Source organism: Camelina sativa, chromosome 5 (genome assembly GCF_030686135.1).
Source record: "Camelina sativa cultivar CO46 ecotype springtype chromosome 5, ASM3068613v1".
Classification (NCBI taxonomy): domain Eukaryota; kingdom Viridiplantae; phylum Streptophyta; class Magnoliopsida; order Brassicales; family Brassicaceae; genus Camelina; species Camelina sativa.
The window spans coordinates 2,041,385-2,067,695 of NC_141884.1; the positions used below are offsets into that span (position 1 = coordinate 2,041,385).

At 33.2% G+C, this 26,311-nt stretch overlaps 6 protein-coding genes across 9 annotated transcripts; 3 read left to right on the forward strand and 3 right to left on the reverse strand.

Moving 5' to 3' along the window:
* Positions 1-1,731: 1,731 nt before the first annotated feature.
* Positions 1,732-4,481, forward strand: LOC104784952 (polygalacturonase-like). Its single transcript, XM_010510065.3, has 4 exons — positions 1,732-2,245; positions 2,522-2,811; positions 3,703-3,928; positions 4,035-4,481. The coding sequence occupies exons 1-4, from the start codon at positions 1,820-1,822 to the stop codon at positions 4,248-4,250; spliced, it is 1,158 nt and encodes a 385-aa protein (XP_010508367.2). The 5' UTR covers positions 1,732-1,819; the 3' UTR covers positions 4,251-4,481.
* Positions 4,482-6,829: 2,348 nt separating this feature from the next.
* LOC104788781 (putative polygalacturonase At2g43860) lies at positions 6,830-8,954 on the forward strand. Its single transcript, XM_010514563.3, has 4 exons — positions 6,830-7,773; positions 7,860-8,149; positions 8,227-8,452; positions 8,547-8,954. Exons 1-4 carry the CDS (start codon positions 7,312-7,314, stop codon positions 8,784-8,786), a joined length of 1,218 nt encoding a protein of 405 aa, XP_010512865.1. The 5' UTR covers positions 6,830-7,311; the 3' UTR covers positions 8,787-8,954.
* A 471-nt stretch (positions 8,955-9,425) lies between these two features.
* Positions 9,426-12,466, forward strand: LOC104784953 (integrin-linked protein kinase 1). 4 transcript variants are annotated; one of them, XM_010510066.3, is made up of 12 exons: positions 9,426-10,140; positions 10,248-10,322; positions 10,419-10,523; positions 10,629-10,714; positions 10,865-10,985; positions 11,075-11,154; positions 11,244-11,306; positions 11,422-11,543; positions 11,621-11,706; positions 11,794-11,918; positions 12,025-12,156; positions 12,237-12,466. In XM_010510066.3, exons 1-12 carry the CDS (start codon positions 9,643-9,645, stop codon positions 12,241-12,243), a joined length of 1,500 nt encoding a protein of 499 aa, XP_010508368.1. In that variant the 5' UTR covers positions 9,426-9,642; the 3' UTR covers positions 12,244-12,466. The 4 variants fall into 4 exon arrangements, 2 of the variants coding, with proteins under 2 accessions (XP_010508368.1, XP_087307940.1); XR_015558151.1 differs by having other exon boundaries at positions 9,429-10,140; positions 11,415-11,543; XR_015558150.1 differs by having other exon boundaries at positions 9,434-10,140; positions 10,419-10,527; positions 10,633-10,714; positions 11,415-11,543.
* Positions 12,467-13,796: 1,330 nt separating this feature from the next.
* LOC104784954 (flavonol 7-O-beta-glucosyltransferase UGT74F1-like) lies at positions 13,797-15,796 on the reverse strand. Its single transcript, XM_010510067.3, has 2 exons — positions 14,866-15,796; positions 13,797-14,605 (listed from the first exon to the last, which is right to left on the reverse strand). The coding sequence occupies exons 1-2, from the start codon at positions 15,487-15,489 to the stop codon at positions 13,880-13,882; spliced, it is 1,350 nt and encodes a 449-aa protein (XP_010508369.2). The 5' UTR covers positions 15,490-15,796; the 3' UTR covers positions 13,797-13,879.
* Positions 15,797-16,802: 1,006 nt separating this feature from the next.
* On the reverse strand, positions 16,803-18,690 carry LOC104784955 (UDP-glycosyltransferase 74F2). The gene is made up of 2 exons (XM_087451815.1): positions 17,852-18,690; positions 16,803-17,755 (listed from the first exon to the last, which is right to left on the reverse strand). The coding sequence occupies exons 1-2, from the start codon at positions 18,473-18,475 to the stop codon at positions 17,018-17,020; spliced, it is 1,362 nt and encodes a 453-aa protein (XP_087307941.1). The 5' UTR covers positions 18,476-18,690; the 3' UTR covers positions 16,803-17,017.
* Positions 18,691-19,544: 854 nt separating this feature from the next.
* LOC104784956 (sm-like protein LSM36B) lies at positions 19,545-21,521 on the reverse strand. Its single transcript, XM_010510069.3, has 4 exons — positions 21,265-21,521; positions 20,828-20,958; positions 19,924-20,037; positions 19,545-19,826 (listed from the first exon to the last, which is right to left on the reverse strand). The coding sequence occupies exons 1-4, from the start codon at positions 21,450-21,452 to the stop codon at positions 19,780-19,782; spliced, it is 480 nt and encodes a 159-aa protein (XP_010508371.2). The 5' UTR covers positions 21,453-21,521; the 3' UTR covers positions 19,545-19,779.
* Positions 21,522-26,311: the final 4,790 nt, after the last annotated feature.

A 26,311-nucleotide genomic window follows, 5' to 3' on the forward strand; every position in this document is an offset into this window, starting at 1 on the left:
GTTTAGACACCTAAAAGAAATTTGATCACATAATACCACAAAAAAAGGACTAAAAATATATATTCAGCGCACCCCCAAGTAGTGTGGTTATTTCCAAAAAAAAAAAGCAATCGTGTAACGTTTATAAAATGTATTTATTGGAAAGTAAAGCTAATCGTTAAAAAAATGGCCTCATGCATTGATCTTGTGGCTTGTGCCAACGTGAAAACGTTATACCAACATGCACAGGCAGCATAGCCAACGTGAACCGTGACCATTATTAGTTACTATTCGGCGTCATCTAAAGTTACCAATTTAAATCCCCGATATTGTGCATATACACAAGTGGCTTAATCCATTTGGCTGCTATACAGAATTCAACTCTATCTTTCATTCATCGGATGTGGTCAGATACAAAACTACTTTTTTATATATATAAACAAACATACAGAAATACTTTCAAGATGAATATATTTGTTAGTAAAAAATTACACTTTGCTATTTGAGGATTAGGACAAACACGAAAATAATAAATTCATTAAAATTCTAAAACTGATTTGTGATATATCAATTTTATCCACATTACTCGATAATTCGCTAACAATCTTTTTACGAAAATATGATTTCAAAACAGAAAAATTGAAGTAAAATACTTTTGCGGCTTGAGCACGTTGGAGGGGATGCCAAAAGTGTAAAGACTTTGCGTGTTCTTCTCATAAATTAACGAACTCTTCGCATTTCCACGTACGTTGTTTCGTGTATTTCTCCACTAAAGTTATATTGACCAATGTAATTTTCGCTTTCTACCTTTTATTGTACTTCTCCTGCTTTCTCTTTCACACTACCCGTCCCGTCAATATCTTGTATTTGTTGCGGCGTGGAGATGAAGGCATTACGTAATTTACTTGAAAAAATGGATGCTTTATTATCTAATTAAACAAATGATCCAAGAATTTTTATCTAAGCTTGTATGTTGATATTATGATATGATAGTTCCCAGTCAAAGAAAAGCAAACGATGGATGATCTTTGAATGCTTAAATAGGAAAGGAACAAAACAAATACAAGTATGACCTCAGTTCCTACAACAATTGAAATTCAAATACGTGACGAATGGTTTATGTTTGTCAAGGAATTACCAGATTTTTTCCATTAATTCACAAATGATAAATTAACAAACTTTTTGGACCAAGTCTTTATCTTCTCAGTCCACGAACGTCTCATTTGGGTTTCTTGATCTGCTTCTTCTCCTCAGTGCCACTGCCACGCCATTTTCTTTGAACCCATCATGATATAATAACAAATTTCTTTCGTGAAACTCATACCAATCCTTGAAATCTGTGAAAAACCGGACCTAACTTTGCTGTTACAAAAGTGTTACTGGTGATATTTTACCTACTTTATCATAATTAGCTGAGCTTTGTTCTAACTCTACTCACACGACAATTAATAATACAAATGATCTATTGAAAAATATTATATGAACGTAAAATATTCTATTTTTAACATATCTTATCTATATATGATGCGTTTTGAATGAATGAAACAATCATGCAAAACAAATTTACACCTAATTTCTTAGTCATTCAAAAATGTTGCTTTAGGTTCCTGCCAAATCCAGTAACCATTTGTTTATTCAAATAATAACTAAACTAAAATTAAAAAAAAAAAAAAAAATCAAACAAAACCAAACAAACAAGAAAAGCCCTTCCCATACAAACACAAACACTATAAATACATTCCATAACCGTTAAAACTCCCACACCACCACCACTACTCCACTCTATATCTCTCTCCCTCTCTCTTATTATCTCTAAACAAGCGTACGTTAACCACATACAATGGCTTCACTTACTGTCATCTTCTTCTTCTTCCTCTTCATCTCATCTTGTTTTGCTCAATCCTACAATGTCTTGTCTTTCGGAGCTAAACCAGACGGAAAGACAGACGCAACCAAAGCGTTCATGGCGGTTTGGGAAACCGCTTGTGCATCGTCTCGTCCCGTTACCATTGTGGTTCCCAAAGGCCGGTTCTTGTTAAGGAGCCTTAACTTCGACGGTTCAAAGTGCAAACCGAAGCCCGTTACGTTCCGTATCGACGGTACATTGGTGGCTCCGGCTGATTATCAAGTTATCGGAAATGAAGACTATTGGATATTCTTCCAGCATCTCGACGGCGTCACCGTATACGGCGGAGTTCTTGACGCTCGAGGAGCTTCTTTATGGGATTGTAAAAAATCCGGCAAGAGTTGCCCCAGTGGTGCAACGGTACGTATAAGTTTACTATTTTTGCCCTTCGTTTAATCACCATTTATTAATAAGAAAGAATAAATAAAATTCTAAAATATGAATGCTAACTTTAATATGCTTGATTAAAATCCAAGAAAAAAGACTAATATAATGGCAACCCTTTTCTGAATTATGAAGTTTTAATCCACTTCTTAGAATTAAATAATACCACATTCCCGATTCACATGGACCAATGTGGAATAATATAATACGTTAAATTAATAAATGGGATGGTTACTATCATGTGATGAACAGACCATAGGATTTCAGAGCTCAAGCAACGTCGTGGTCTCTGGGCTGACGTCACTCAACAGCCAGATGTTCCACGTCGTCATCAACGGTTGCAACAACGTGAAGCTTCAAGGAGTCAAAGTATTAGCTGCCGGAAACAGCCCCAACACGGACGGTATCCACGTTCAGTCTTCCACCACCGTCTCTATCTTCAATACTAAAATCTCCACTGGCGACGATTGTGTCTCCATCGGTCCAGGCACTAACGGGCTATGGATCGAAAATGTAGCATGCGGCCCTGGTCATGGCATCAGGTAATATTTCTGAAGATATATATCTGATTTTATATAATAATTTATATGCACTCATCTATATATACATTTTTAGAGACATTTAGCAAATAAATCCTAGAGTTGCTACTTATTTACAAGGAATGCCATTATCATTAAATTTTAAATTAAAATTTAAAACCAATATTTTGGGCTAAACAAAAATTCCTAAAATATCTCAATAATCAATCAATGACTAATTACAATATCTAATTAAATTAATTACAATATCTTTAATTAATTCTTTACTATCCTTATAACCAAACCCAATTAAAAGATTTTGTTTGAAATATAAAATAATATATTTTTTAATTAAAATTACGATTTAGTTTACTTGCTTTAAATCATCATAAAATACATAAAATTAATGTAACTATATTTTTTTGCATTTTTTGTTATTTGGATTTTGAAAAACATGCATGTCTTATTTAAGCAAGGAAGAAAAATTGTGCTTGGGTATGTAGCGGGATGAGTTTGCGTATTAATAAAAATTGAAAATTATATCATTAATTGTTAGTAAATCATCAGTTCATTATTTTGTTTAAACCATCGACTTAGAATATTAGACATATTTAATTGAGTTTATTAAATTACGATTATGTAAAATAAAAAAGCAGTACTATGTTGTATCACGGGTTATATTCTGAATTTGACAATTTAAATTGGTAAACCTAAATTTTTAAACCGGTAAACCTAAATAATATACAGATATAAGGGATATATACATTTAAAATTTAAAAAACATTAGTCATATATATATATATATTTAATCTACTAAAATTTTATATTTTATTTTAACTTTAAAAATATAGTCCCGTGGTGTACCGCGGGTTAAAATCTAGTATAATAACATTTTGGATGGGATCAAATTTTCAGCATTGGTAGTTTGGGAAAAGATAGCGTGGAGTCAGGTGTACAGAACGTGACTGTTAAAACGGTGACGTTTACAGGAACAGACAACGGAGTGAGGATCAAATCATGGGCCAGGCCAAGTAGTGGATTCGCTAAGGACATCCGTTTCCAACATTGTGTGATGAACAACGTAGAGAACCCTATCATCATTGACCAAAACTACTGTCCTGATCACAATTGTCCTGTCCAGGTAATAATTTATCTAAAACAATTAAGTAATATGATTATGCACAATGTATTTATATTAGGATAGTGGGGAGACTAATCCATTTCTTTTCACACTAATAACTTTTTAGGTTTCGGGGATCAAAATCAGCGATGTGTTGTTTGTTGATATACATGGAACATCAGCGACCGAAGTTGGAGTGAAACTTGATTGTAGTTCTAAGAAACCCTGTACCGGAATACGACTTGAGGACGTTAAATTAACATACCGGAATAAGCCGGCGGCGTCGGCTTGTGCTCACGCCGGAGGGATAGAAGCTGGATTTTTTCAGCCAAATTGTCTATGACAAAAAACGAAGAAAACATGGATTTTCTTTTAAGTATTACTTAAAAAGTCGTAGTAGTAAATTGTATAATTTCGTAATTGAGATGCATGAGCCTGTGGCGGTTGATGGCCTAGTGGACCTTAAAGCCTGGCCTTGCTTTGTAGTATATGAACTAGGGCGACCATTGATGTATTTGATGTGTTGTGTTATAACTTGTGTTATTTTTATGTAACTGTTGGGATTTTTTTTTAATTTTCTGTTATATGTTTTTTACCTTTTTTATAGTGAAAACAAGGACATTAAAAGACAAGCCTCCACAATTTCGCGCCAATTTCTTTACATAGGTCGGTAGTTTGTTTCGGTTGACATTTGCATCGTTTTGGTGGCTCCCTATTTTCTTCTTCAATGTAAAGAAACTGTTTAATATATAGTTTTAACTTACTCACTATAACTGGAATTTTTATTTTAAAGTGAGTTCATAATATTTTAAACTTTCACAATTGTTATCAAAATTATACATATCAAACTGAGAGAGCTTTGAAATAAGTTTACAAATAATTTCTATGTTTCATTTATAAACTAGTCTCTCCACAATATTGATTTTGCTGACTAACCACAAACCAAGATATTACTTGTATAAAGAAATCAAGAAACTGAATCTTACGTAATGAAGTGTGAATTTAACGCAAGTGATGTACGAATCTTGTGGCACCACAAGAAAATGCGCATGTTTTCTGTATTTGACAATTATGATTATTACTAGGTACTAACCCGCACTATGTGTGGGATAAATCAGTTTAAATAAAATATTATAATAAAATTATTATTTAAGATTTAAGATTCTTTGTTTAAACAAATATGTAAGTAAAGTTTATTTTTTGTTTATTCAAATTTGCGTTTATTTTTGTAAAATGAGTTTCACCCGTGAAATATTTGAATTTGGAAAACAGTTTAAGTTGGTGTAGAAAGTTTTGATATATTTTTGTGTTTCTAAAAAATAAATTCACATATTTTATGTTTCACATTATTATCTACATCACTATATCATTAAATAGATAAAACAATATTTTTTAGACTAATCGGTTTAATTTAAACTAATCATAAGTTTAAAAAATGCAATGAGAAAAATGTATAAAAGTGGTAAATAAAGGAATAATTTTTTTTTATTGTTTGTAAAATGTAATTTACTTTTAATAATTAAATCTGTTATGAAATTGATAATTAAATACATTTCTGGATTTTAATTGATGATTAAATCTTTGATTTTTTAAAACTAATAGAAAAAAACATTACCTTATATTTTCCAATGACATATTTCTGTAAATGATAATGAGTTGTAAGAGTATTTATTAAAAAAAGACACAAGAGCTATGTGAACGCGACACATCAGTTTTTTGTGATATTGATTCTGATTCTCTATTAATTTATAGGGGATATGTTATAAAATTGATAATTCAATAAATTTCTAGATTTTAATTGCTGATTAAATCTTTGATTTTTTAAGACTAATAGAAAAGAACATTGCCTTATATTTGTCAACTACATATTTATGTAAATGATAATAAGATGTAAGAGTATTTATCAAAAAAATATATAAGAGCTACGTGAGCGCGACACATCAGCTTTTTGTGAGATTGTTTCTCTATTAATATGTAGGATATATGTTATGAAATTAATAATTAAATATATTTCTGGATTTTAATTGCTGATTAAATCTTTGATTTTTTAAAATACTAATAGAAATGAACAATGCCTTATATTTGCTAATGATATATTTATGTAAATGATAATGAGATGTAAGAGTATTTATTAAAAAAAGACACAAGAGCTATGTGAGCGCGGCACATCAGCTTTTTGTGAGATTGATTCTCTATTAATTTATAGGGAATATGTTATAAAATTGATAATTTAATACATTTCTAGATTTTAATTGCTGATTAAATCTTTGATTTTTTTAAGACAAATAGAAAAGAACATTGTCTTATATTTGTCAATTACATATTTATGTAAATGATAATAAGATGTAACAATATTTATTAAAAAAAGATATAAGAGCTATGTGAGCGCGACACATCAGCTTTTTGTGAGATTGTTTCTCTATTAATTAATATGTAGGGGATATGTATGAAATTAATAATTAAATATATTTCTGGATTTTAATTGTTAATTAAATCTTTAATTTTTTAAAACTAATAGAAATGAACATTGTCTTTGTCAATGACATATTTATGTAAATAATATTGAGATGGAAGAGTAATTATTAAAAAAAACACAAAGGTTATGTGAGCGTGACACATCAGACATTTTGTTCTAGTGTTTTTTTATTAATATATAGGAGATTTTTATTTGATACTTACCTTATGTCTTGTTTTGAATGTGCAATTTCACATTTCGTCTATATCAACCATTATTTCGGAATCTATCCAAAAAGTTGACGAATCATTGATTATCGTTTACTAAATTCACCAAGGATTTTAGGTAATTTAATGTCCAAACTAAGGATACTCCTTTATAATCGGCAAAATTAAAGAAGTTGTGCATGCACTATGGAAAATAATAATAAATTACTTAAGCAGTCAAGTTAGTGAATATTAATTTATACCAAAGAATACGTAAAAGGAAAACATAATCATAATTCATAAGAGATACCAAATCTTCTTCTTCGTCTTCTTTTACTTCAATCCATAGTTAATCAATCCAGAAAAAGAAAAAAAAAAAGAGATACCAAATTAATCCATAATCAGTTTCCATTTTTCATTTTCAATCAAATCAACCCATATACTGCATGCGTACATTACCATAGACTAATGCAATCGTCTATGGAAATTTATCTCCGGTAATCTTACGTTAAGAAACCAATCAATTTTATTACATAAAAAGTTACACCGTGATCTGGGCACAAGTTGATACAATGATAGAATAATAAGAATTTCCATATAAACTAATCAGTATGTTCCTATCGTAAAAATCCTATAAATTCCCCTCTCATGTATCTTCTTCTACAGTATCATTCATCCTTACAACATACAACACTAATCAACAATCTCTGAAAAAGAAAAAAAAAAGAAAAAAGAAAACGAAAATGGTTTACAGCACTTCAAGTCTTATTCTTCCTTTGGCTCTCATCTTTCTTTATTTCATCTCAATCTCATCATTAGCCGATCCGACTCCAACCACAATCAACGTCTTATCCTACGGAGCCAAACCAGACGGCACAAAAGACTCAACCAAAGCCTTCTTAGCCGCATGGGACGTCGCTTGTGCCTCGGCTAATCCTACAACTATTATCGTACCAACAGGACGGTTCTTGGTTGGGACCATTGTTTTCCAAGGCAACAAGTGTAAGCAAGCTCCAATATCTATTCGTATAGCAGGGTCAATTGTTGCTCCGGGAGACTTTAGAGTTATCGCAAGCTCAGAACATTGGATTTCGTTTGAGGATGTTACGGATGTTTCAATCTACGGTGGAATACTTGACGCACAAGGTGCCAGTTTATGGAAATGCAAGAACAACGGTGGCCATAATTGTCCTACCGGTGCCAAGGTATGCTTGACCCACTCTACAAGATAGAACAAACTTAATTAATTTCTATGAAGTTTTAATAATTGTTTGTTACACTTAAATCGCAGAGTTTGTGGTTTAGTGGGTCAAATAACATCAACATCAATGGCTTAACGTCGATAAACAGCCAGAAGTTCCACATAGTGATTGATACAAGCAAAAACGTTAACATTGACGGCGTTAAGGTTTCTGCTGATGCGAACAGCCCTAACACCGATGGGATTCACGTGGATTCATCTCACTCAGTCCATATCACGAACTCGAGAATCGCAACCGGTGATGATTGCATCTCTATCGGTCCAGGATCCACTAGTGTTTTCATACAAAACATTAAATGCGGTCCAGGCCACGGCATCAGGTAACAAAAAATACATTTATTGCTTTCCATGTTTTCTTTATACAACTTTGCTAAAATGATCTCTTCGTTCCTAACAGTATCGGAAGTCTTGGACGAGCAGAGGAAGAACAAGGTGTCAATAACGTAACTGTGAGTGACGTGGATTTCACGGGAACGGATAACGGAGTTAGAATCAAAACGTGGGGGAAAAATAGCAAGAGTTTCGCTACAAACATCGTCTTCCAACATATCAATATGAAAATGGTCAAGAACCCGATCATTATTGACCAACACTATTGTCTTGACAAACCTTGCCCTAAACAGGTAAAAAATATATACATTAATTAACCATATCTTTATACCCATAACTCGATATATTGACTCATCTAATTCGTATTATAATTTGTGTTTATTATAGGAATCTGGAGTTAAGGTATCAAATGTGAGATATGAAGATATACGTGGGACTTCAAATACGGAGATGGCGGTTTTGTTAGATTGTAGTAAGGAGGAACCATGTACCGGTATTGTAATGAATAATGTGAACCTCGTCTCCGTTAATCAACCGGCTCAGGCGTCTTGCGATAATGCAAATGGATCAGCGAACGACGTCGTCCCGGTCACTCCGTGTCTAAGGACCGAGATAATTACGATTTAAATATAGATAAATCCTCTCCGGAAACGACGTCGTCCCGATCGCTACATGGCTAAAATTAAATGAGCTAATGCAGATAGATAAGCGAACGACGTCGTAATGTTTTTTATATAATTTTCAAGAATATATGTAATGGAACTTTGAAATAATGATTATAATCTTTCTGTTCACACACATACTATTCTTCTTCTTCATTTTTTCCTGTAGTAATTGTTTCTACTTTCTCAAGTTGTTCGCATGTCGATGTGGGATTGTGGGTGTTGCTACTTGGTAGCAATACAATAGGAGATAATGAAAATATGTGGATGCGGAGTAAAGTAGAATTATATACTAAAGTAATTAGAAAATGATTAGTAGGAGTATATACATAAATGGTAATTAATAGCCGACCCATTAACTGTTACCACTACTATAATAATCCATGGAGCTAGAGCATATGAAGAGATTTGATACTAAATTAGTGGGGTAGCACCAAACTTTGTTTAGGGTTTAATATTAAAAAATTTACCATCATCTTCTCCACTTCACTCAAAAGTCAAAACCCCCACTTTCTCCAGGTTGTATTCCATTATTAAAAAACCCAAATTTATTTTTTTTATCTTATAATAAGTCATCTATTTATATACTAATCTTTATAGGATTAGTGACTCCAATCAAGTTTAATACCTCTAGAACCAAATTGTAAGAACAACGAACTTGTTGGTTAATTTCGTTTATGGATAAGTAATACTAATAATAAAATAAAGGTACTACGATTGGTTTGTTTTGTTTCTGTGACTTGGTTGTCGTCTTCTTCTTTGTCTCAACGCCCCCCCATTGACGAACCCCTCAAAGACGCAATGTGGGTTTTGATCCATTGATGATTGATCTTGTGAGGGTTTTTGAGAATTTGCGTAAAGGAACAAACTTTTTGGCATCAATGGAGAACATAGCCGCACAGCTAAAACGAGGGATCTCAAGACAATTCTCAACTGGCTCGATTCGTCGAACAATGAGCCGACAGTTCACACGTCAGTCATCTCTCGACCCTCGTCGGACCAACATGAGGTTTAGTTTCGGTCGTCAGTCTTCTCTCGATCCGATCCGGAGGAGTCCTGATTCCACTAGAAGCGACGACGAGCCTCATATGTCGGTACCGGAGAATCTCGATTCCACGATGCAGCTTCTCTTTATGGCTAGTAAAGGTGATGTCAGAGGAGTTGAGGAGCTTCTTGATGAAGGGATCGATGTTAATAGTATCGATCTTGATGGTCGTACGGCGCTTCACATCGCTGCCTGTGAAGGTCATCTTGGCGTTGTTAAGGCTCTTCTTAGCAGGAGAGCTAACATTGATGCTCGTGATCGATGGGGAAGTACGGTCTGTCTTCTTCTTCAAAACCTCTAGCTTCTGTTGTGAAATTTATGATTTTTGTTGTTTTGATTGTATGGATTTGGGTTAAAGGTTGCATTTTTATGGTGAATTAGGCGGCTGCTGATGCTAAGTATTATGGGAATTTAGATGTTTACAATCTCTTGAAGGCTCGAGGAGCTAAGGTTCCGGTAAGAGTTTTCATTGACTTTTGGATACGACTGCTCTGTTTTGGCCATGTGTTTGTTTTATCATGAAAGGCTTTTCATTGAACTTCACACTTGTAGAAAACGAGGAAGACGCCGATGACTGTGTCGAATCCACGAGAAGTTCCTGAGTATGAGCTTAATCCGCTTGAGGTTCAAGTCCGGAAAGCTGATGGTATCTCAAAGGCATGTTCTTTTTGCTCTTTTAGACACATTTAGTAACATCATTGTTCTTGGAGTATTTTTGTTTGTTCCAGTTAGTCAAATCGGGTTTGATTGTTTAATTTGCAGGGAGCATATCAAGTAGCTAAATGGAATGGCACGCGGGTTTCTGTCAAAATACTTGATAAAGATAGCTACTCAGATCCTGAACGCATGTATGCATCTACTACTTATGTCCTTTTCTCTGTTACATTTGAGTGAGCTTCAAATAATAGGCAACTCTATATATTGTTTTCGGAGCTGTGACTTGGTTTGGCATGAATACACTGATTCTGCTTTGTCTTTGTGGCTTTTAATCTGAACAGAAACGCATTTAAACATGAGTTGACGTTGCTAGAAAAAGTCCGGCATCCTAATGTTATCCAGTTTGTTGGAGCTGTCACTCAGAATATACCGATGATGATTGTAGTCGAGTATAATCCAAAAGTAAGCATCTTTACTTGTATTCTCCTTTCTGAATTTACCTTTATTCACTACTCATCTCATTTTCTTCTCGTCCCTTACCTATATTGCAGGGAGATTTAGGTGTATATCTCCAAAAGAAAGGACGTCTTTCTCCTTCCAAGGCACTTAGATTTGGTCTTGATATTGCAAGGTATTTCAACTTCTCATGTACTGTATTGCTGCTACGATTACCGTAGCTACCACGTCACCTGATGTTGTTCATGGTTTTTCTGGTGTCAGGGGAATGAATTACCTCCATGAATGTAAACCTGATCCAATCATTCACTGCGATCTAAAGCCAAAGTAAGATAACCGAAGGCAAATTTCGATTAGATATGTTAAAAAACCTTTTGGTAACATACTCATTGAGATGGTTTCTGTTCGTTTAATATTTTGAAACTTTTTCGTAAGGTGCCAGAAATATTTTGCTGGATAGAGGTGGCCAATTAAAGATCTCGGGATTTGGTATGATAAGATTGTCGAAAATTTCACAAGACAAGGCGAAAGTAGCAAACCACAAAGCACATATAGATCTCTCAAGTAAGGAAAAATAATACTTCATTCACATGCATGAAGATCTGTGATCATTGACACAAAATGCTTTCTTGATTTTGCAGATTACTACATAGCACCAGAGGTTTATAAAGACGAAATATTTGACCGAAGGGTCGATGCACACTCCTTTGGTGTCATTTTATACGAGGTACATTTCCTCGATCGTCTTGCTCTGTTCAATCTTGTGTCTTGTGTTTCTCTAATCTTGTTTTTGTGTGTGTGTGAGTGTGGTCAGATAACAGAGGGAGTACCAGTTTTCCACCCGAGGCCTCCTGAAGAAGTTGCGAAAATGATGTGTTTAGAAGGAAAGAGACCAGTATTCAAAACTAAGTCAAGAAGTTACCCTCCAGATCTAAAAGAGTAAAAAGCTCTAAAACTATTTGGAACCAAAATTTTTATCTAGGGCCTATGCAGGAGGAACTTGGAGTGCCTGTTCTTAACCTGTTATATCGCTTACTCTGCGCAGGTTGATCGAGGAATGTTGGCATCCAGAAGCCGGTATTAGACCTACATTCTCTGAGATTATCTTTCGACTTGACAAAATAGTAACTAATTGCTCTAAACAAGGATGGTGGAAAGACACATTCAAGTTCCCTTGGTTAGTATTCATCTTCTGATATATAAACTCTAGTTTAAACAGAGAAGAAAGATTGTGATTTTTAATGGTTTCTTTCACAGGAAATAAAGAAGGGGAAGAAGAAGAAGAAGGAGAAGCAAGAACAGCGTGAGATTTGTGGACAAAATCCGATTCACAGTGTGTTTGTCAGACATATGAACATCGACAAACTCACTTACTATGCATATTTTTGTTTTTGTTTTTGTTTTTGTTTTTGTTTTTTTGGTTCTAGAACATAATTTATAGTACTTTGTATAGTTTATAAGCGCGTTACTGTATAATTATCAACAAATGAACTCATGCTCGTTACAACTAGAGATGAACATACAACAAACAAACAGATTAAAAAAAGAAGAATCAACTTAAAAAAAGATATTCAATTTTAGAGCCTTAGAATATGAGTTTTACAGAACCAAAGGTCCAGTTTTGAAAGCCCAAAATTTAAAGATGTTAAAGAACCCATTACAGAACCCAAAAAAAACCAGAAACTCCTGAACCTATATCGATCGCATATGTAATTAGGGTTGTTGGTGCGGGATTTGACACATAAACCAAAAGCAAACCGGTTATTTAACCTGGGAATTCGACTAAGGTGGCGAATTGGGCCTTCGAATGAAAACCCAACGGAATCGACGAGCCTAGCAAGAGTAATTAGCCCACTTTCAGATTGCCTTAAAACCGACATGTCGAAGAAGAAGAAATTTTCCTAATTTCAGCTCAAACTATTAGGAAAGCAGACATATTTTGTAATCTAAAACAACATATATAGAGGGGTATCCCATCCTTGTAAATCATACAGCAACTAATACAATAACCATAATTTTTCTTTCTTGAGCAAAAACCCTAACTTGTTTTCCAAAAGATTTCACCTGTTTGTCGTCGTCTCAGAATCTATCTATCTAGCGAACCAAAGTTGTAGCCGAGGAAGTCGACGTGTTCGAGTCACAGAAGCTTGAAGCTCCTTACTAAGGTAATCGATCTGCCGTTGGTTTCTCTCTCTCTTACTTTACAATTCTTCATTTAACAATCTCTCTCTCAACTTTTTTTTTTTACTCTTCTCTCTTCTTCTTTTTCTTGATCAGTCTCGATGGCGAGTCAACCCTTGTCTAAGTTCTTCAACATGTTGTGTGCAAAGAAGAAGAAGCTTAAGATACTATGGGCGATATCTAAAATAGAAGACAACAATGCTGAAATGGAATCGAACATAATAAAATACCGCAAGGAGATAGCAACGGCGGAGAAGGCAATTACAACGGCGACGGACGCATATGATATACAGTGGAACCTGAATGAGAAGCAGTTTTTTGAAGGGTTGATCCGTACTACTGAGGCTGCCATCTTTGTTAGCAAAGCAAAGGTTAGTTCCTTAAAAAGCTTGGTGGATCAAATTGACGGTTCAGCGGCTTGACGCAAAAGATTATTATAGGCTACTAATCCCGTGTAACAGGTTTTATTTTCTATATATATGAATTAGTATTAACAGTTCCTAATGTATGTATTCCGAGGGAAATTGAATATCGCACCATAACATTCAGAACTCAGTAGAGGTTCTATGGTCTTAGAAGTGAATAGATTTTTAAATAACTAAGTGGTCTGACTAGAGGACCAACGAACAGAGCAAGTTCAACAACACGCACGACCCAAAGGGTTTTTTATTAAAATTTATCAAATATCCATTAGGACATTTTTAAAAGCATATGAAACCTTATTTGATTTGAATTTTCGATACAAAGGCGTTAATGTTGATATCTGTAGAGCCTCCTTCACTGAGTGACTTCACAGCCAAGTCACTCCATTTCTTCGCGTTCTCCCTCATCTCTTTGCTCTTCTCACCTTCCATCACTTCCTTGATGCTCAACTCAATCTCCTCTCTTCTGGCAATCCCACTTTCTTTCTCTGCTTTCACACGAACCCCAACCTTCCACACGTCTTGAATATACTTTGCGTTCATCGGTTGGTCAGTCCACTGAGGCATAGCCACCATTGGAACCCCTAAACTCAAACCCTCCATGGTTGAGTTCCAGCCACAATGAGTCATGAAACAACCGATGGCGTTGTGTGACAGAACTTGAAGCTGAGGACTCCAGTTCAATACTAAGCTCTTGTCTTTATCCACTGTTTCAAGAAACCCTGTTGGAAGCTTTGACTCCTCTGAAGCTCTGACCACCCACAGGTAGCTGATGTTGCTGACAGCCAAAGCAATCTCTGCCATCTGCTCGCTACTCAGTTTAGCCATGCTCCCAAAAGCTATGTATACCACCGACCCTTGTGGCCTTGAGTCTAGCCACTCAGTGCATAAGGCAGCTTCTTTCAAGTCAAAGAGGTTTAGATCATAGTCGTTGTCTGATTTGATCTGTTTGTCTAAGTACATTGATGGAACAGTTGGACCTATTGTCAACACAGGACACACTTTCGACAACAACTCCTCTTCCTGTAAATGTAGAAATCAACGAAGAAAGAATAGAGTCAGTAGGTGATAAAAACATAGTAGCTAAGGAAATAAAAACAGAGTAGCTAAGGAAAAATCAGGGTAGCTAGGGAAAAAAGAACAGAGCAACTAGGGCAAAAAAAACAGAGTAATTAGGACGAAAACAGTGTAACTATGACCTAAAACAACATAAAATTTAGAAAACTGAGTAAGTTGGACGTGACTAAGGGGAAGGAAACAGAGTAATTAGGGAATACACTAACATGAAGGTCAAGGTCATGGAAGGAATTAACGAGTACGAAATCAGCTTTTTGGAAGTTGGTGAACTGTTGAAGCACCATCTCAAAGTAAGCAAGGTGGGAGGCAGTAGGAGTGACGAAAGTAGGCAAATCTTGGAGCTCAAGAAGAGGCAAATCCTTGATGGGAAGTGTCAAGCTTCCATTGTTAGTGCAAGAAAGATAATTGATATAGTTGACGGCGCAAGACTGCGTGAAGAAAGGAGCAGCAACTAAACCGAACTCCCTTGCAAGGTCAAGTGCCCAAGGCATGAAAGAATCGTAGACGATACAAGTGATGGGGTTATCAGTATTCTGGTGCTTGCGGATGACATCAGCAACGGTTTTGGAGCCGAAGGTCTTGAAGTTTTGGAGGTACTCAGGGACAGAACCGGCTGATGAGAAGCCTCCTTGGTCATAGCCGTCGGAGATTGTGGCTATGGATATAGGACTAGATGGATCGAGGTGGATGGTGTTGAAAATGAAAGTGGTGAGAGTGTGAGTGGTTTTGAAACCTTTGGAGTGAAGCCGTTTACAGAATTGGCGAATCGGGGTGATGTGTCCTTGGCTTGGGAATGGCACAGCTAATACATGTCCTCTCATCTTCTCCATCTCTCTCTCTCTCTGTCGCTCTCAATCTTTTGCTTTGTGCAGAACGTTTTCTAAAGAGATATTGGAAATATATATTATTGATAGGTTGGGTGGTTCTTGTCAGAGAAGACAACAGAGGCAAGAAAGGAGAATGTGATAATGGTCCAACAAAGGTGACAAGTGAAACGCTTATATCAGAAAATTTTATAATTACTTTTGTTATCTTTGGGAAGATCGAGGAGAGTACAGACACACATGGAAATGCAAATAGAAAGTAAGAAAAAAGAAGATTCTCCACGGTTCTATAGTTAGAATAAAATCTCCTCAAAATATTTATTTATAGTAGCAAATATGTAATAAGATTTTGTACCAAAAAACAAACTTAAAAATAAAAAGAAAAGAATAAAATTTATAAGGAAAATGGAAATACCAAAGTAAGAAGTATATACACTGTAGATTTTTTCTTTCTATAGGAGATGAAATACAGATATACACAAGTGAAGAAGTGAGAAGATTCTCTTATGGTTCTAGCTAGAGTTAGAAATTGGAAAAACGTATTATTTATCATAGGAGCAAGCAAATAATATGTGTATACATATTAAAATACTGTACTTAGTCGATGCCAAAATGTAGTGTATAATTTTTATAAATACATATTAGTTGAAAGTATAGTGGTCCAAATGTCAACTGATGTATATGTTAAACCTAACAAAGCCAAAATATATAAATAGTTTATGCATTTGGTAAACATAATATAACAAGGTCATAAAGGGTTCAGAACTAATTAAGTATTCTTATTTGCATGCAAGTATAAATATATCACGTTTTGATATGAATCAAATATTCGAAAAATGGGACATTTCTATAATATATATACATCCAAAGTTTGGTTGTTCGATTTGAAAAGCAAATTAATATCCAAAGTTGTTTATGGAATTAATGGAGAAGGTGGTCAGGTCAATTTGGCGGAACTGAAGCAGAGATCCCAACCGTTGACTCATGGAGGGACCAGTTGGGCTAATTCAACAGAAGGACAAACTTTCTACAACAACTTCTCTTCGGTAACAAAAAGAAAAACAGAGTAATTAAGGCATGAACAAAAGCAAGGCATGGTTAAGGAAGTTGTGTGTGTCAGAACGGCTAGGTAGTTGAACTGGTTAAGAGAATCATAGCATCTCATGGAGGAGAAAAAGAATGAAGATAAAATTTTTGGCAGCTGCTGGAAAATTAAAGGTGTTTGCTGCAGTCTGTGCACTTTTAAGAGATTGTACCAACGAGCAGGTGGACTGTTGTTGTCATAATTATAAGCTTAAAAGGAACAAGAGAGCTTCGTATTTGTTTGCTTTGTCCTTATATAATAGAATATGGAACTACACATTCCTACAAACTTGGAAGCATAAATATATTGGGAAATTTAAGCAGACTGAGCATGGATTCCTACATTCTCGGAAACCATACAATGAACACACAACAGAAGCAGAATCAACTTAAACGATCATACTGAAAGAAAGACTGGCCCAACGAAATGTTATAGAAGAGGTCTTTGCTTTCATGTGATAACTTTATTTCTCTCAACCTTTGATACAAATGTGTCAATGTTGATATCTGTAGAGCCTCCTTCATTGAGTGACTTGACAGCCAAGTCTCTCCATTTCTTCACGTTCCTTTTCATCTCTACACTCCTCTCTCCTTCCATCGCTTCCTTAATGCTAAACTCAATCTCCTCTCTTTTGGCAATCCCACTCAGCTTGTCTGTCTTCACACGAACTCCAGCCTTCCACACATCTTGTATGTACTTTGCGTTCATTGGCTGATCAGTCCATTGAGGCATTGTCACCATGGGAACCCCAAAGGTCAATGCTTCCATGGTTGAGTTCCAGCCGCAGTGAGTCAAGAAACAACCGATGGCTTTGTGTGACAGAACTTGAAGCTGAGGACTCCATTTTAAGACCAAGCTTGTGTCTTTGTTCACTGTCTCAAGAAACCCTGATGGGAGCTTTGCTTCCTCTGAAGATCTGACCACCCACAGGAAGCTGAAGTTGCTTACTGCTAAAGCAAGCTCCTCCATCTGCACATTAGTCAGCTGAGCCAGGCTTCCAAATGCTACGTACACCACCGACCCTTGTGGCCTCGTGTCGAGCCAGTTAGTGCAGAGGAAATCATCTTTCGATTTGAAGAGATTCAGATCATAGTTGGTGTCTGATTTGATACGTTGGTCTAAGTAAATTGATGGAATAGTCGGACCAATTGTCAACACGCGACAAGCTTTCGACCACAATTCATTCTCCTGTAACGATAACCAGAGTAATTAGGACATGAACAAGAACAAGACATGGTTTAAAGAAGTTGTAAGAAAGAGAGGGAGTAGAGAGAGAGATCTAACATGAGGTTCCAACTCTTGGAAGCTATTAACGAGTACGAAATCAGCTTTTTCGAAATTTATAAACTGTTGAAGGACCATCTCAAAGTAAGCAGGGTAAGATCCAGAAACAGAGAAGAAAGAAGGCAAATCTTGAAGCTCAAGGAAAGGCAATTCCTTAATGGGAAGCTCCAAGCTTCCATTATTTAGGTAGGAAAGATAATAAACGTAGTTAACAGCACAAGGTTGCGTAAAGAAAGGACTTGCAACTAAACCAAACTCTCTAGCAACGTCAAGCGCCCAAGGCATGAAAGCATCATAAACGATACAAGTGATAGGGTTATCACTAGTTTGATGTTTGCGGATGATGTCTGCAACGGTTTTGGAGCCGCAAGTTTTGAAGTTTTGGAGGTAGTCGTGGATGGAATCAGCTGTTTCGAAGCCACCGTGGTCATAGCCGTCGGAGATGGTGGCTATGGAGATCGGACCAGATTGGTCAGGTTTGATGGAGTTGAAGAGGAAAGTGGTGAGAGCAAGAGTGGTTTTGAGACCTTTGTAGTGAAGTCGTTTGCAGAATTGGCGGACTGGAGTGATGTGTCCTTGCGTTGGATATGGAATTGCCAATACATGTCCACTCTTCTTCTCCATCTCTCTTTCTCGCTCTTGATATCTTTTGTTTTAACCAAAGTGAATATGTGTTAAGAGATGATGCCAATATATATAGCCTGGCTAGGTTCGTCTGGTTCTTGTTTCTAGATAAGAGCTTTGGGATCAGAACAAATTGATAGTTTTGTTTTTATGTTTAAAGACGAAAACAAAACCAATTTGCATTTCTTTTCACAAGGAAAAGGAAATGTGTTAATAATTACGAGTTTTTGAAATGCTTGTTTTTGTAGTAATTTTGGCTTCATTATTTGCATGTCATGTGCTTTCCTCCTGTTCTGTATATATTAAAAAAAAACAATAAGTTTTACTATTTTAAACACAAAAATAAAGTCTTCATTAAACATACAAACGATAATGGAAGAGAAACCGTTTACTTTTTTTTTTTTATATATACGTTTTGTTAATAATTGAAGCTGAAAACTGAACAAAACTATTCTCTTAAACTTGTTAAGGACTACTAACATGTGAAAAGATTCTCTACGGCTCTATAATAATTACAAGAAGTTGTCGACAAATAAGAAAAACGACGTGTGTATTTGAGGATTATTATCTTAGGATATGTGATTTTGTTTTACCTTTTCAGTAAATCCAGATTTTTTCGTACCACATAATCCCAATGTCAATGATAGTGTAATAATGTAAACCTTTCAACGACAAAATGTTGAAAGGTTGAACCAAAGCAAACCTTTCAACGACAATTTCGGGCAGCGATGAGCAATTCAATCTTCTAAACAGTCATGTGCAACACATAAAATGTTGAACCAAAGCAAAGCAAACCTTTCAACAACAATTTCTAGTGAACAAAATGTTGAACCAAAAGCAAACCTTTCAACGACAATTTCGGGCAGCGATGAGCAATTCAATCATGTAAAAGCAAAAAACAAATCTTCTAAACAATCATGTGCAACACATAAAACCATCAATGGTTGTTAAGATGACATCAGATTCTGACCCAATCACTGGCGTCATCTACACATGATAATCAAGTTGAGCCACACACGTGGTACATACGTCGTAAATTTGGCTTCAAAGACTAATAAGGGAACAGTGATGATTAAGATTTGTCTTGTTATCAAATAAAAGTCGAACTCTTTTCTCAGAATTTTGGAGATGATTCACAGACACAAACTGAGTGTAGCAGAGTTGTAAGGGAAAAAAAAGACATTTCGAATTGATTCAGAGATGAATAATAAAATCTCTGATTGCTACAAAATCCTAACATTATCAAATGCCAGAGAGGTAGAAGAAGATGATTCCCATTCATTTCATGGTGATGAAAGAGAGAGCTAGGCTCCATCTGCCAAATTCCCTTGCGTTGTGCTGATGTAAAGAACTGTTGGCCAACATACAGCAAAATTTTCAGATACATAAATCGCAAAAACAAAGTGAAGCGATGTGAAGAATGATGACGGATGTGATTTGAAATTTACCGTTGTTTCCACGGATAAAAGCATCGCCATATTTGTTCTTTAGCTGGCCATTTACGTACTCTTCTGTTTGCTCCATAGCTATGTTCATATACCCATCAAGACAAGTAAGAATGCCTGCAAACAAGACAAGAGAAAAAGTGTCAGTGTCATGTGTAGTTTTCTTGTGTGACTGAGAAGCTCTGTTAAATTTGCTTGATAACAACATGGAGGAGAGATAAATAGTCTGGCTTTTTATGAGGACAAAAACAAACAAAAAAATCCAAGCTACAAGTTCTCCTAGTCTTATACGCCAGTTCAAAAAGAGACCAAGGTCTTGTCCTTATATTGCAAGTGATATATGCTCCAAGGCTAGATTTTTTTGCAAAGTGAAAATCCACATTCTATCACATGTGTAAATGCATAACAGAATATATATGAAGATCTTATCAAAACCAGCACATGACAAGGAAAGGAGGAAACACTAGCTCGGAAAGGACAAAAACAACCACATTTGGGTCAATCATCTAGAGAAATGATACATTTAACGTGAGAAACTCTTTGAGGTTCACAAAGCTGTCATCTAAATTAAATGTCACTCTCAAACTCCAACGAGCATATCCCAAAGACATTCTCAATCACAGTTTCTTCACTTAATTTTCTTAGAGACAAGATTGGGAGACTATCCTGATTTAATAATGATACGAATCCCATTCTAAACAGAACAAAAACAAAACTCTTCACAGATGCAATTAGAAGAAGAAAGGGTCATTTTTCTCTAAACAAATATCCAAAGGTTTCATTAACATGGCGAAAAAAGAAAGGCGTTGAGTTATCTAACCCAAAGTGCAATAGCATAACCACCAAAACCATAAGATAGAACACAGAGGGCATAAAAAGAAAATGCAGAACAGAGAGAGATACCAACCTCGGTAATCAACACCAGAGTTGAGCTTGACAACAACTGGTCTACCACGAATAGACTTCAAGAAATCATTAGGAGTCTTAGTTGTTCCAGAAGCTTTCTCTCCAATTCCACTCATCTTCTGTTTCTTTTTGCTTAATTACCACAATCAACAACAAATTAGATCCAAATCAAACAAGAACGTTTTTTCCCCCACAAAGCCAACAAATTTTAAGCAACAACATTGGTGTCAGCAATTCGAAATCAATAAATCAATCCAATTACATAAAGCCCTTGAGACAAATGAATCATCTTTGATTCGTAAACTCGTATAATCTCAACAAAATCACACAATCACCATAAAACCCTAAACCTTGACTAATACAGGGGAGAGAGAGATATAGAGAGCCGCGAATCACTTCGAAAGACGAAATAGATTGCAGCAACTATGAATAACGAACCTCGAGTCGGCGATCAAACTGCAAACGGCGTAGCTAAGCGACTTTAGGTTTCCGATCAAGAAGTCGAAGAGAGAGAATTTGCTACTGGTCAAAAAAAAAAAAAGTAAACACACCAAATAATAATAATAAACAAACAAATTATTGTCTAAAAAATTAAAATAAATTTTATACTTTTTAATTTGTACCATTTAAAAAGAAATAAATAAACAACTTTAACAAAATCTTTACTTTATGAGTGGTCCGCAAAAGTGATTAATCTTGCATGGTTCATTAATGTGCGACATTATAATTCTTTTTAGTCATTTTAATTGTGGAAATTTTCAAATTGGTTTAGGAGAACAACTTTTCAAGTAAAGTAGTGCAAACAGTTATATACTTATTTCTTTTAACATTTTGAGATTTATGCAGATGACTTTTTGAAAAAAAATAACAAGACTTTGGGTATATATATGCTTAGAGAAGGATATATTTATTTCAGTTGTATCTAGCTGGTTCAATAAATACCAGACATAAATAATTTAACAGAGGACTGAAACGAACGTACAGAGCTAGAATACAATGAAAAAACGATTTTCCGAGAGGCTAGAATATAACGATTTTGTAGTCCGAGATTTCGCGGCGGAACCACAAGTACAGTTTCTCGCCGAAGATCAAAGAGATTTTGGAGTTTTTCGTGATGATTGTAAAGATGTGGGTAAATAATAATGTAAATTAGTTTTTTTATTCTTACCCGGTTATTGAACTCGGTTAAACTGATTTGGGCCGTATTAAACTTTCAGGCCCATACATTTTAAGTTTCATGTTTTATTTAGCAGCTCTATTTATTTCACTATATACTTTATATTAAATACGAATTTTAAATATAATATATATAACTCAAATAATTTTTTTCATTTGAATAAAATTTCGAAAATATATAATTTTCAATTTACTGTTATTTTAAGCAAGATTTGAATATAAGTTCAATAATTGTAATTTCTTTTTAAAACATTATTAATTTAAATAAAATAATCAAAAATTGTCAAATTGTTAGAAATCAATAATTCAAAAAGTCGAAAATGTAAAAAATCTATTAAGAAAAAAATAAGTTCACTCTTTCAATATAAGTCAGGAAAGAAAAAAAATTTAACAAAATAAAATATAAATCGACAGTTCAAAACGTGAACAAACTAATAATTCAAAATAAACTTAAATAAGTCTACTAAGACCAAACAAATCAACGGAAAGTTAATTTTGAATATATTTAAATCTATATCATATAAACAAAATTATTTTAAATAATTTTATTTATTCAAAATATCAAATATTTCTTATTTAAATACAGTAAATTTTTCTTATTAATCTTTATTGTCTCTCTCTGCATGGCGATCTTAAGATTATAATTATCGTTGTAAAAAAACTATCTTATCTCTGCTTATATGTTAATTATTTTTTTTTTGTTAAAAATATATATTAATTATCGACTTATGTTCGTAAATATTTGAATTATCGACTTATGTTGTTCGTAAAAATATGTTAATTATCGACTTATGTTATTATAACCTATCTATGTATGTTATTGCTAGTTATGTCTCTGCTTTACCCATAATTATACGTACGTTAGCATGAAATAATTAAATGGAAATTGCAATGTCAAATACGAAAAATATACATGTATTTTTTAATTATTTTTGTATTAAATTAGAGAAGAGGATAAAAGTGGCATGAGGTCAAATAGTCTCTCTGACAGGTTTTTGATCTCATGCATTATGCCATCCTCTGCTTAGACAGAAAAAGTACGCAAACATTGAAAAAACGTTTGGTTTCAATATTTACTAGGTAATTAGTCTGCGTGGTTGTATGCATAATAATAGTTTTGATTATATTTTTAAATTTTTTTAAACTAAAATATTGTTTTACTAATGTATAATCTCAAAAAAATTATACTAATGTATGAATCTCATAGCAATTTCTCAATGTAACACTCCTGTCAACATTTTTTTGGTATGGTTATTTATTATACAAAATTTAAAATATATAAACTTTTCTATAATTCAAAAATTAACCAATACTACAAAAAATTATTACAAATTGATTAGCTATATTAATATAAATAATAATATAAAAATTTAAACATTTTCCTAATATGAGAGAATCTATGTTTATTATCATGTTTTATAGAGGTTAAACATTGATTTAAAGATTTTTCTTAATGACATTGCAAACATAAGACTGTAGTATAGTAAAATTGAATCAAATAAAATTATCAAAAAATTTAGTAACTACGTATAAAATTATTGTATATAGAATATTCCTCATTTCAAAGTTTAAAGCAATTAAAATAATTAAAAATACTAAAATTTTACTAAAAACATTTTTCTTGAAAGATAAATATATTAGTTGGAGGAATGAATGTAAAATTATTGGGTAGGAGTTACATTTGAGTTAAATTGAGTTAAATGCCTTTAAAAGTGGGTTAATTATAAATAAATATTTTAATTTATTTTTGACTTAAAAGAAAAGGAATACCAAGTGGCTCAATCAAAATTTAAATTTACACTTTTTGATTGTTTTGTTGATATAAACTCAACATTCACACATAATATTCCAAATTAAAAATATTACTTTTGAAGTGACAAACTAAAATAGTTTTTTTTTTTTTAATTATATGAACTTCAATCTTTCAATCTAAAGATTTTTTTGAAACCAAAAGAATAACTTCAATCCTTTAGTTTTTTTTTTCACTCATCAATCCCCTATATATTAATAGAGACACAATCTCTTAAAAAAACTGATGTGTCGCCGCCAGAGAGCTCGAGACACATTTAGCTATTTAGTCTCATTTAGATTTATTATTTACAACTATATGCCATTGTGTTTTTAACAAAAAATAAATAAATGTGTAATCTTAAAAACTTTATCACTTAATTTTATTAATATTAATTAAGTTTAGCTTTAAATATATTTTATATATTAGAAAAATGATTTATTGAAATGCATGTATAACCCACGCGGATCTCATGAATTCAAGCGGGACGAATGCAAAGACATTTTACGGCTCAAAATATTTAAACCCGTTGCGGGATGGCTTAGCAAACGAGTTTGATCGGGTAAACAATTTTATTTATGAAATTTTAAGTTTTTGTGATTTTAATCTGATTTGATAATTCAAGATTTTGATACAAATCTAACGATCACTAATTTGGTTCACATTCTATCCAGATCTACCATCATGTCAATCTAAAATTTATTGTGAATTGATTACTATTTTAAGCTTTCATAAACTTGATGAATTCAAACCAGTATAAGTTTGTATTATAAATGTTATACTAAATAAATATATTTACAAATGTAATATTTCAAACAAAAGTTTTACTCCGTGCAACAGCACGGGTTATTACCTAGTTTTATTTATAGTGCTAGAATTCATACTAATGATTTCATCTTTAGAGGATTTAGTTAAATGGTATTTTAATAATTATATTATTTTCTATTTTTCACTTCCAGTTAAACATGATTTCTTTTTGGAATCATTTTTTCATTTTGCATAAATCAAGAAAATCAATTTTTTTATAATTAAGTTCTTTTTGTTTTCAAAAACCTCAAATCTTAAATAATATAAATATTGTATTGATCTTTACATATTTATCTATTGGATCACAAAACAAAATAGACTTTACAAAATAAAATTGACTTTATAAATGTATAATTGTATTGATCATTCTAAATTATTTAAAATGATACATGAATATGTGAGATAACGAGAGTACATAATAGAGAATTAGAGATGGATCTTTTCAACTTCATGACCTTATTGTGTGATGGATATTGTAAGAGTAAGAAAAATAATGACTTATAAGATGCTAATCTAAAATAGATAACAAATATAAACCTTTTAAAACAGATTCTCAAATAAAGTTGATTTTTTTGTTAAAACCAACATATGTGAATTTAAATATAGCTATGGAAATTTTAAAAATAAATATGAATAGATTAGAAAGGCAAGAAATATAAAAGAAATATGTTATTTTTATATAATTAAAATAAAAATTGAAAAAAATGTTAATTATATATAATATTTTCTAAATTAAAATATAGAATCAAACTCTTACAACATATATTAGATATAACAACATTTGATATTGGTGAGAGAGGAGGAGAGAATTATTACTTATAAGATGATAATCCAAATTAGATAATGGAGATGAATCTTTAAATATAAAACAATGTAAATATATATATATATATATATATATATATATCATGTAGTCTCTAAAAATAAAATTTAGCACTAAAATTTTACAGTGATATTTCATTTGGTTTTTTGTAATCCATACAACAAAAATAAGAAACTGAAAACATTAAAAAAAATGATTTGAGATATTGTGGAAGAGAATGAGACAATGTGAAAATGAGAAAGAAAAAAATGCCAATATGAGAGAATGAGGCAATGTTTTTTATATGATAAGAATTGATGGAGATTACATTTAGAATTATTGTAGTTACAAATATTATTTATTGTGTTTGAATAAAATTGAGTGGTGGAATATGATTAATGCATAATTTATTTTATTTTCAGTTATAATTTTATTTTAGTGTATGAGTTAAATGTATTGTGTTAATTGGGTCTTAAATATTATTTAAAATAATTAAACAATTAGAAAGCAAATTAAAAATAAAAAATTAGAAAATATTAACTGAAAATCAACCAATAAGTAAAGACCAAAACCTTACTTTTATATATATGATTTTGAGATTTATGCAGATGACTTTTTGAAAAAAATCACATGACCTTGAGTATATGCTTAGAGAAGGATACTCCCTCTGTCTCATGAAGATTGATGTTTTGAGACTTTTACACATATTAAGAAATTTTTAGTTTTTATTTGTAAATTAATTTATAATTATTTTTTGGTAGAGAGAGAAAATATAAACCAATAATAATTCAAAAATTTAAATATTTGAAATGATTACTTCTTGAACTTTACAAAACATCAATCTTTGTGAGATAAAAATAAATTCCAAAACATCAATCTTTGTGAGACAGAGAGAGTACTTTTTATTTCAG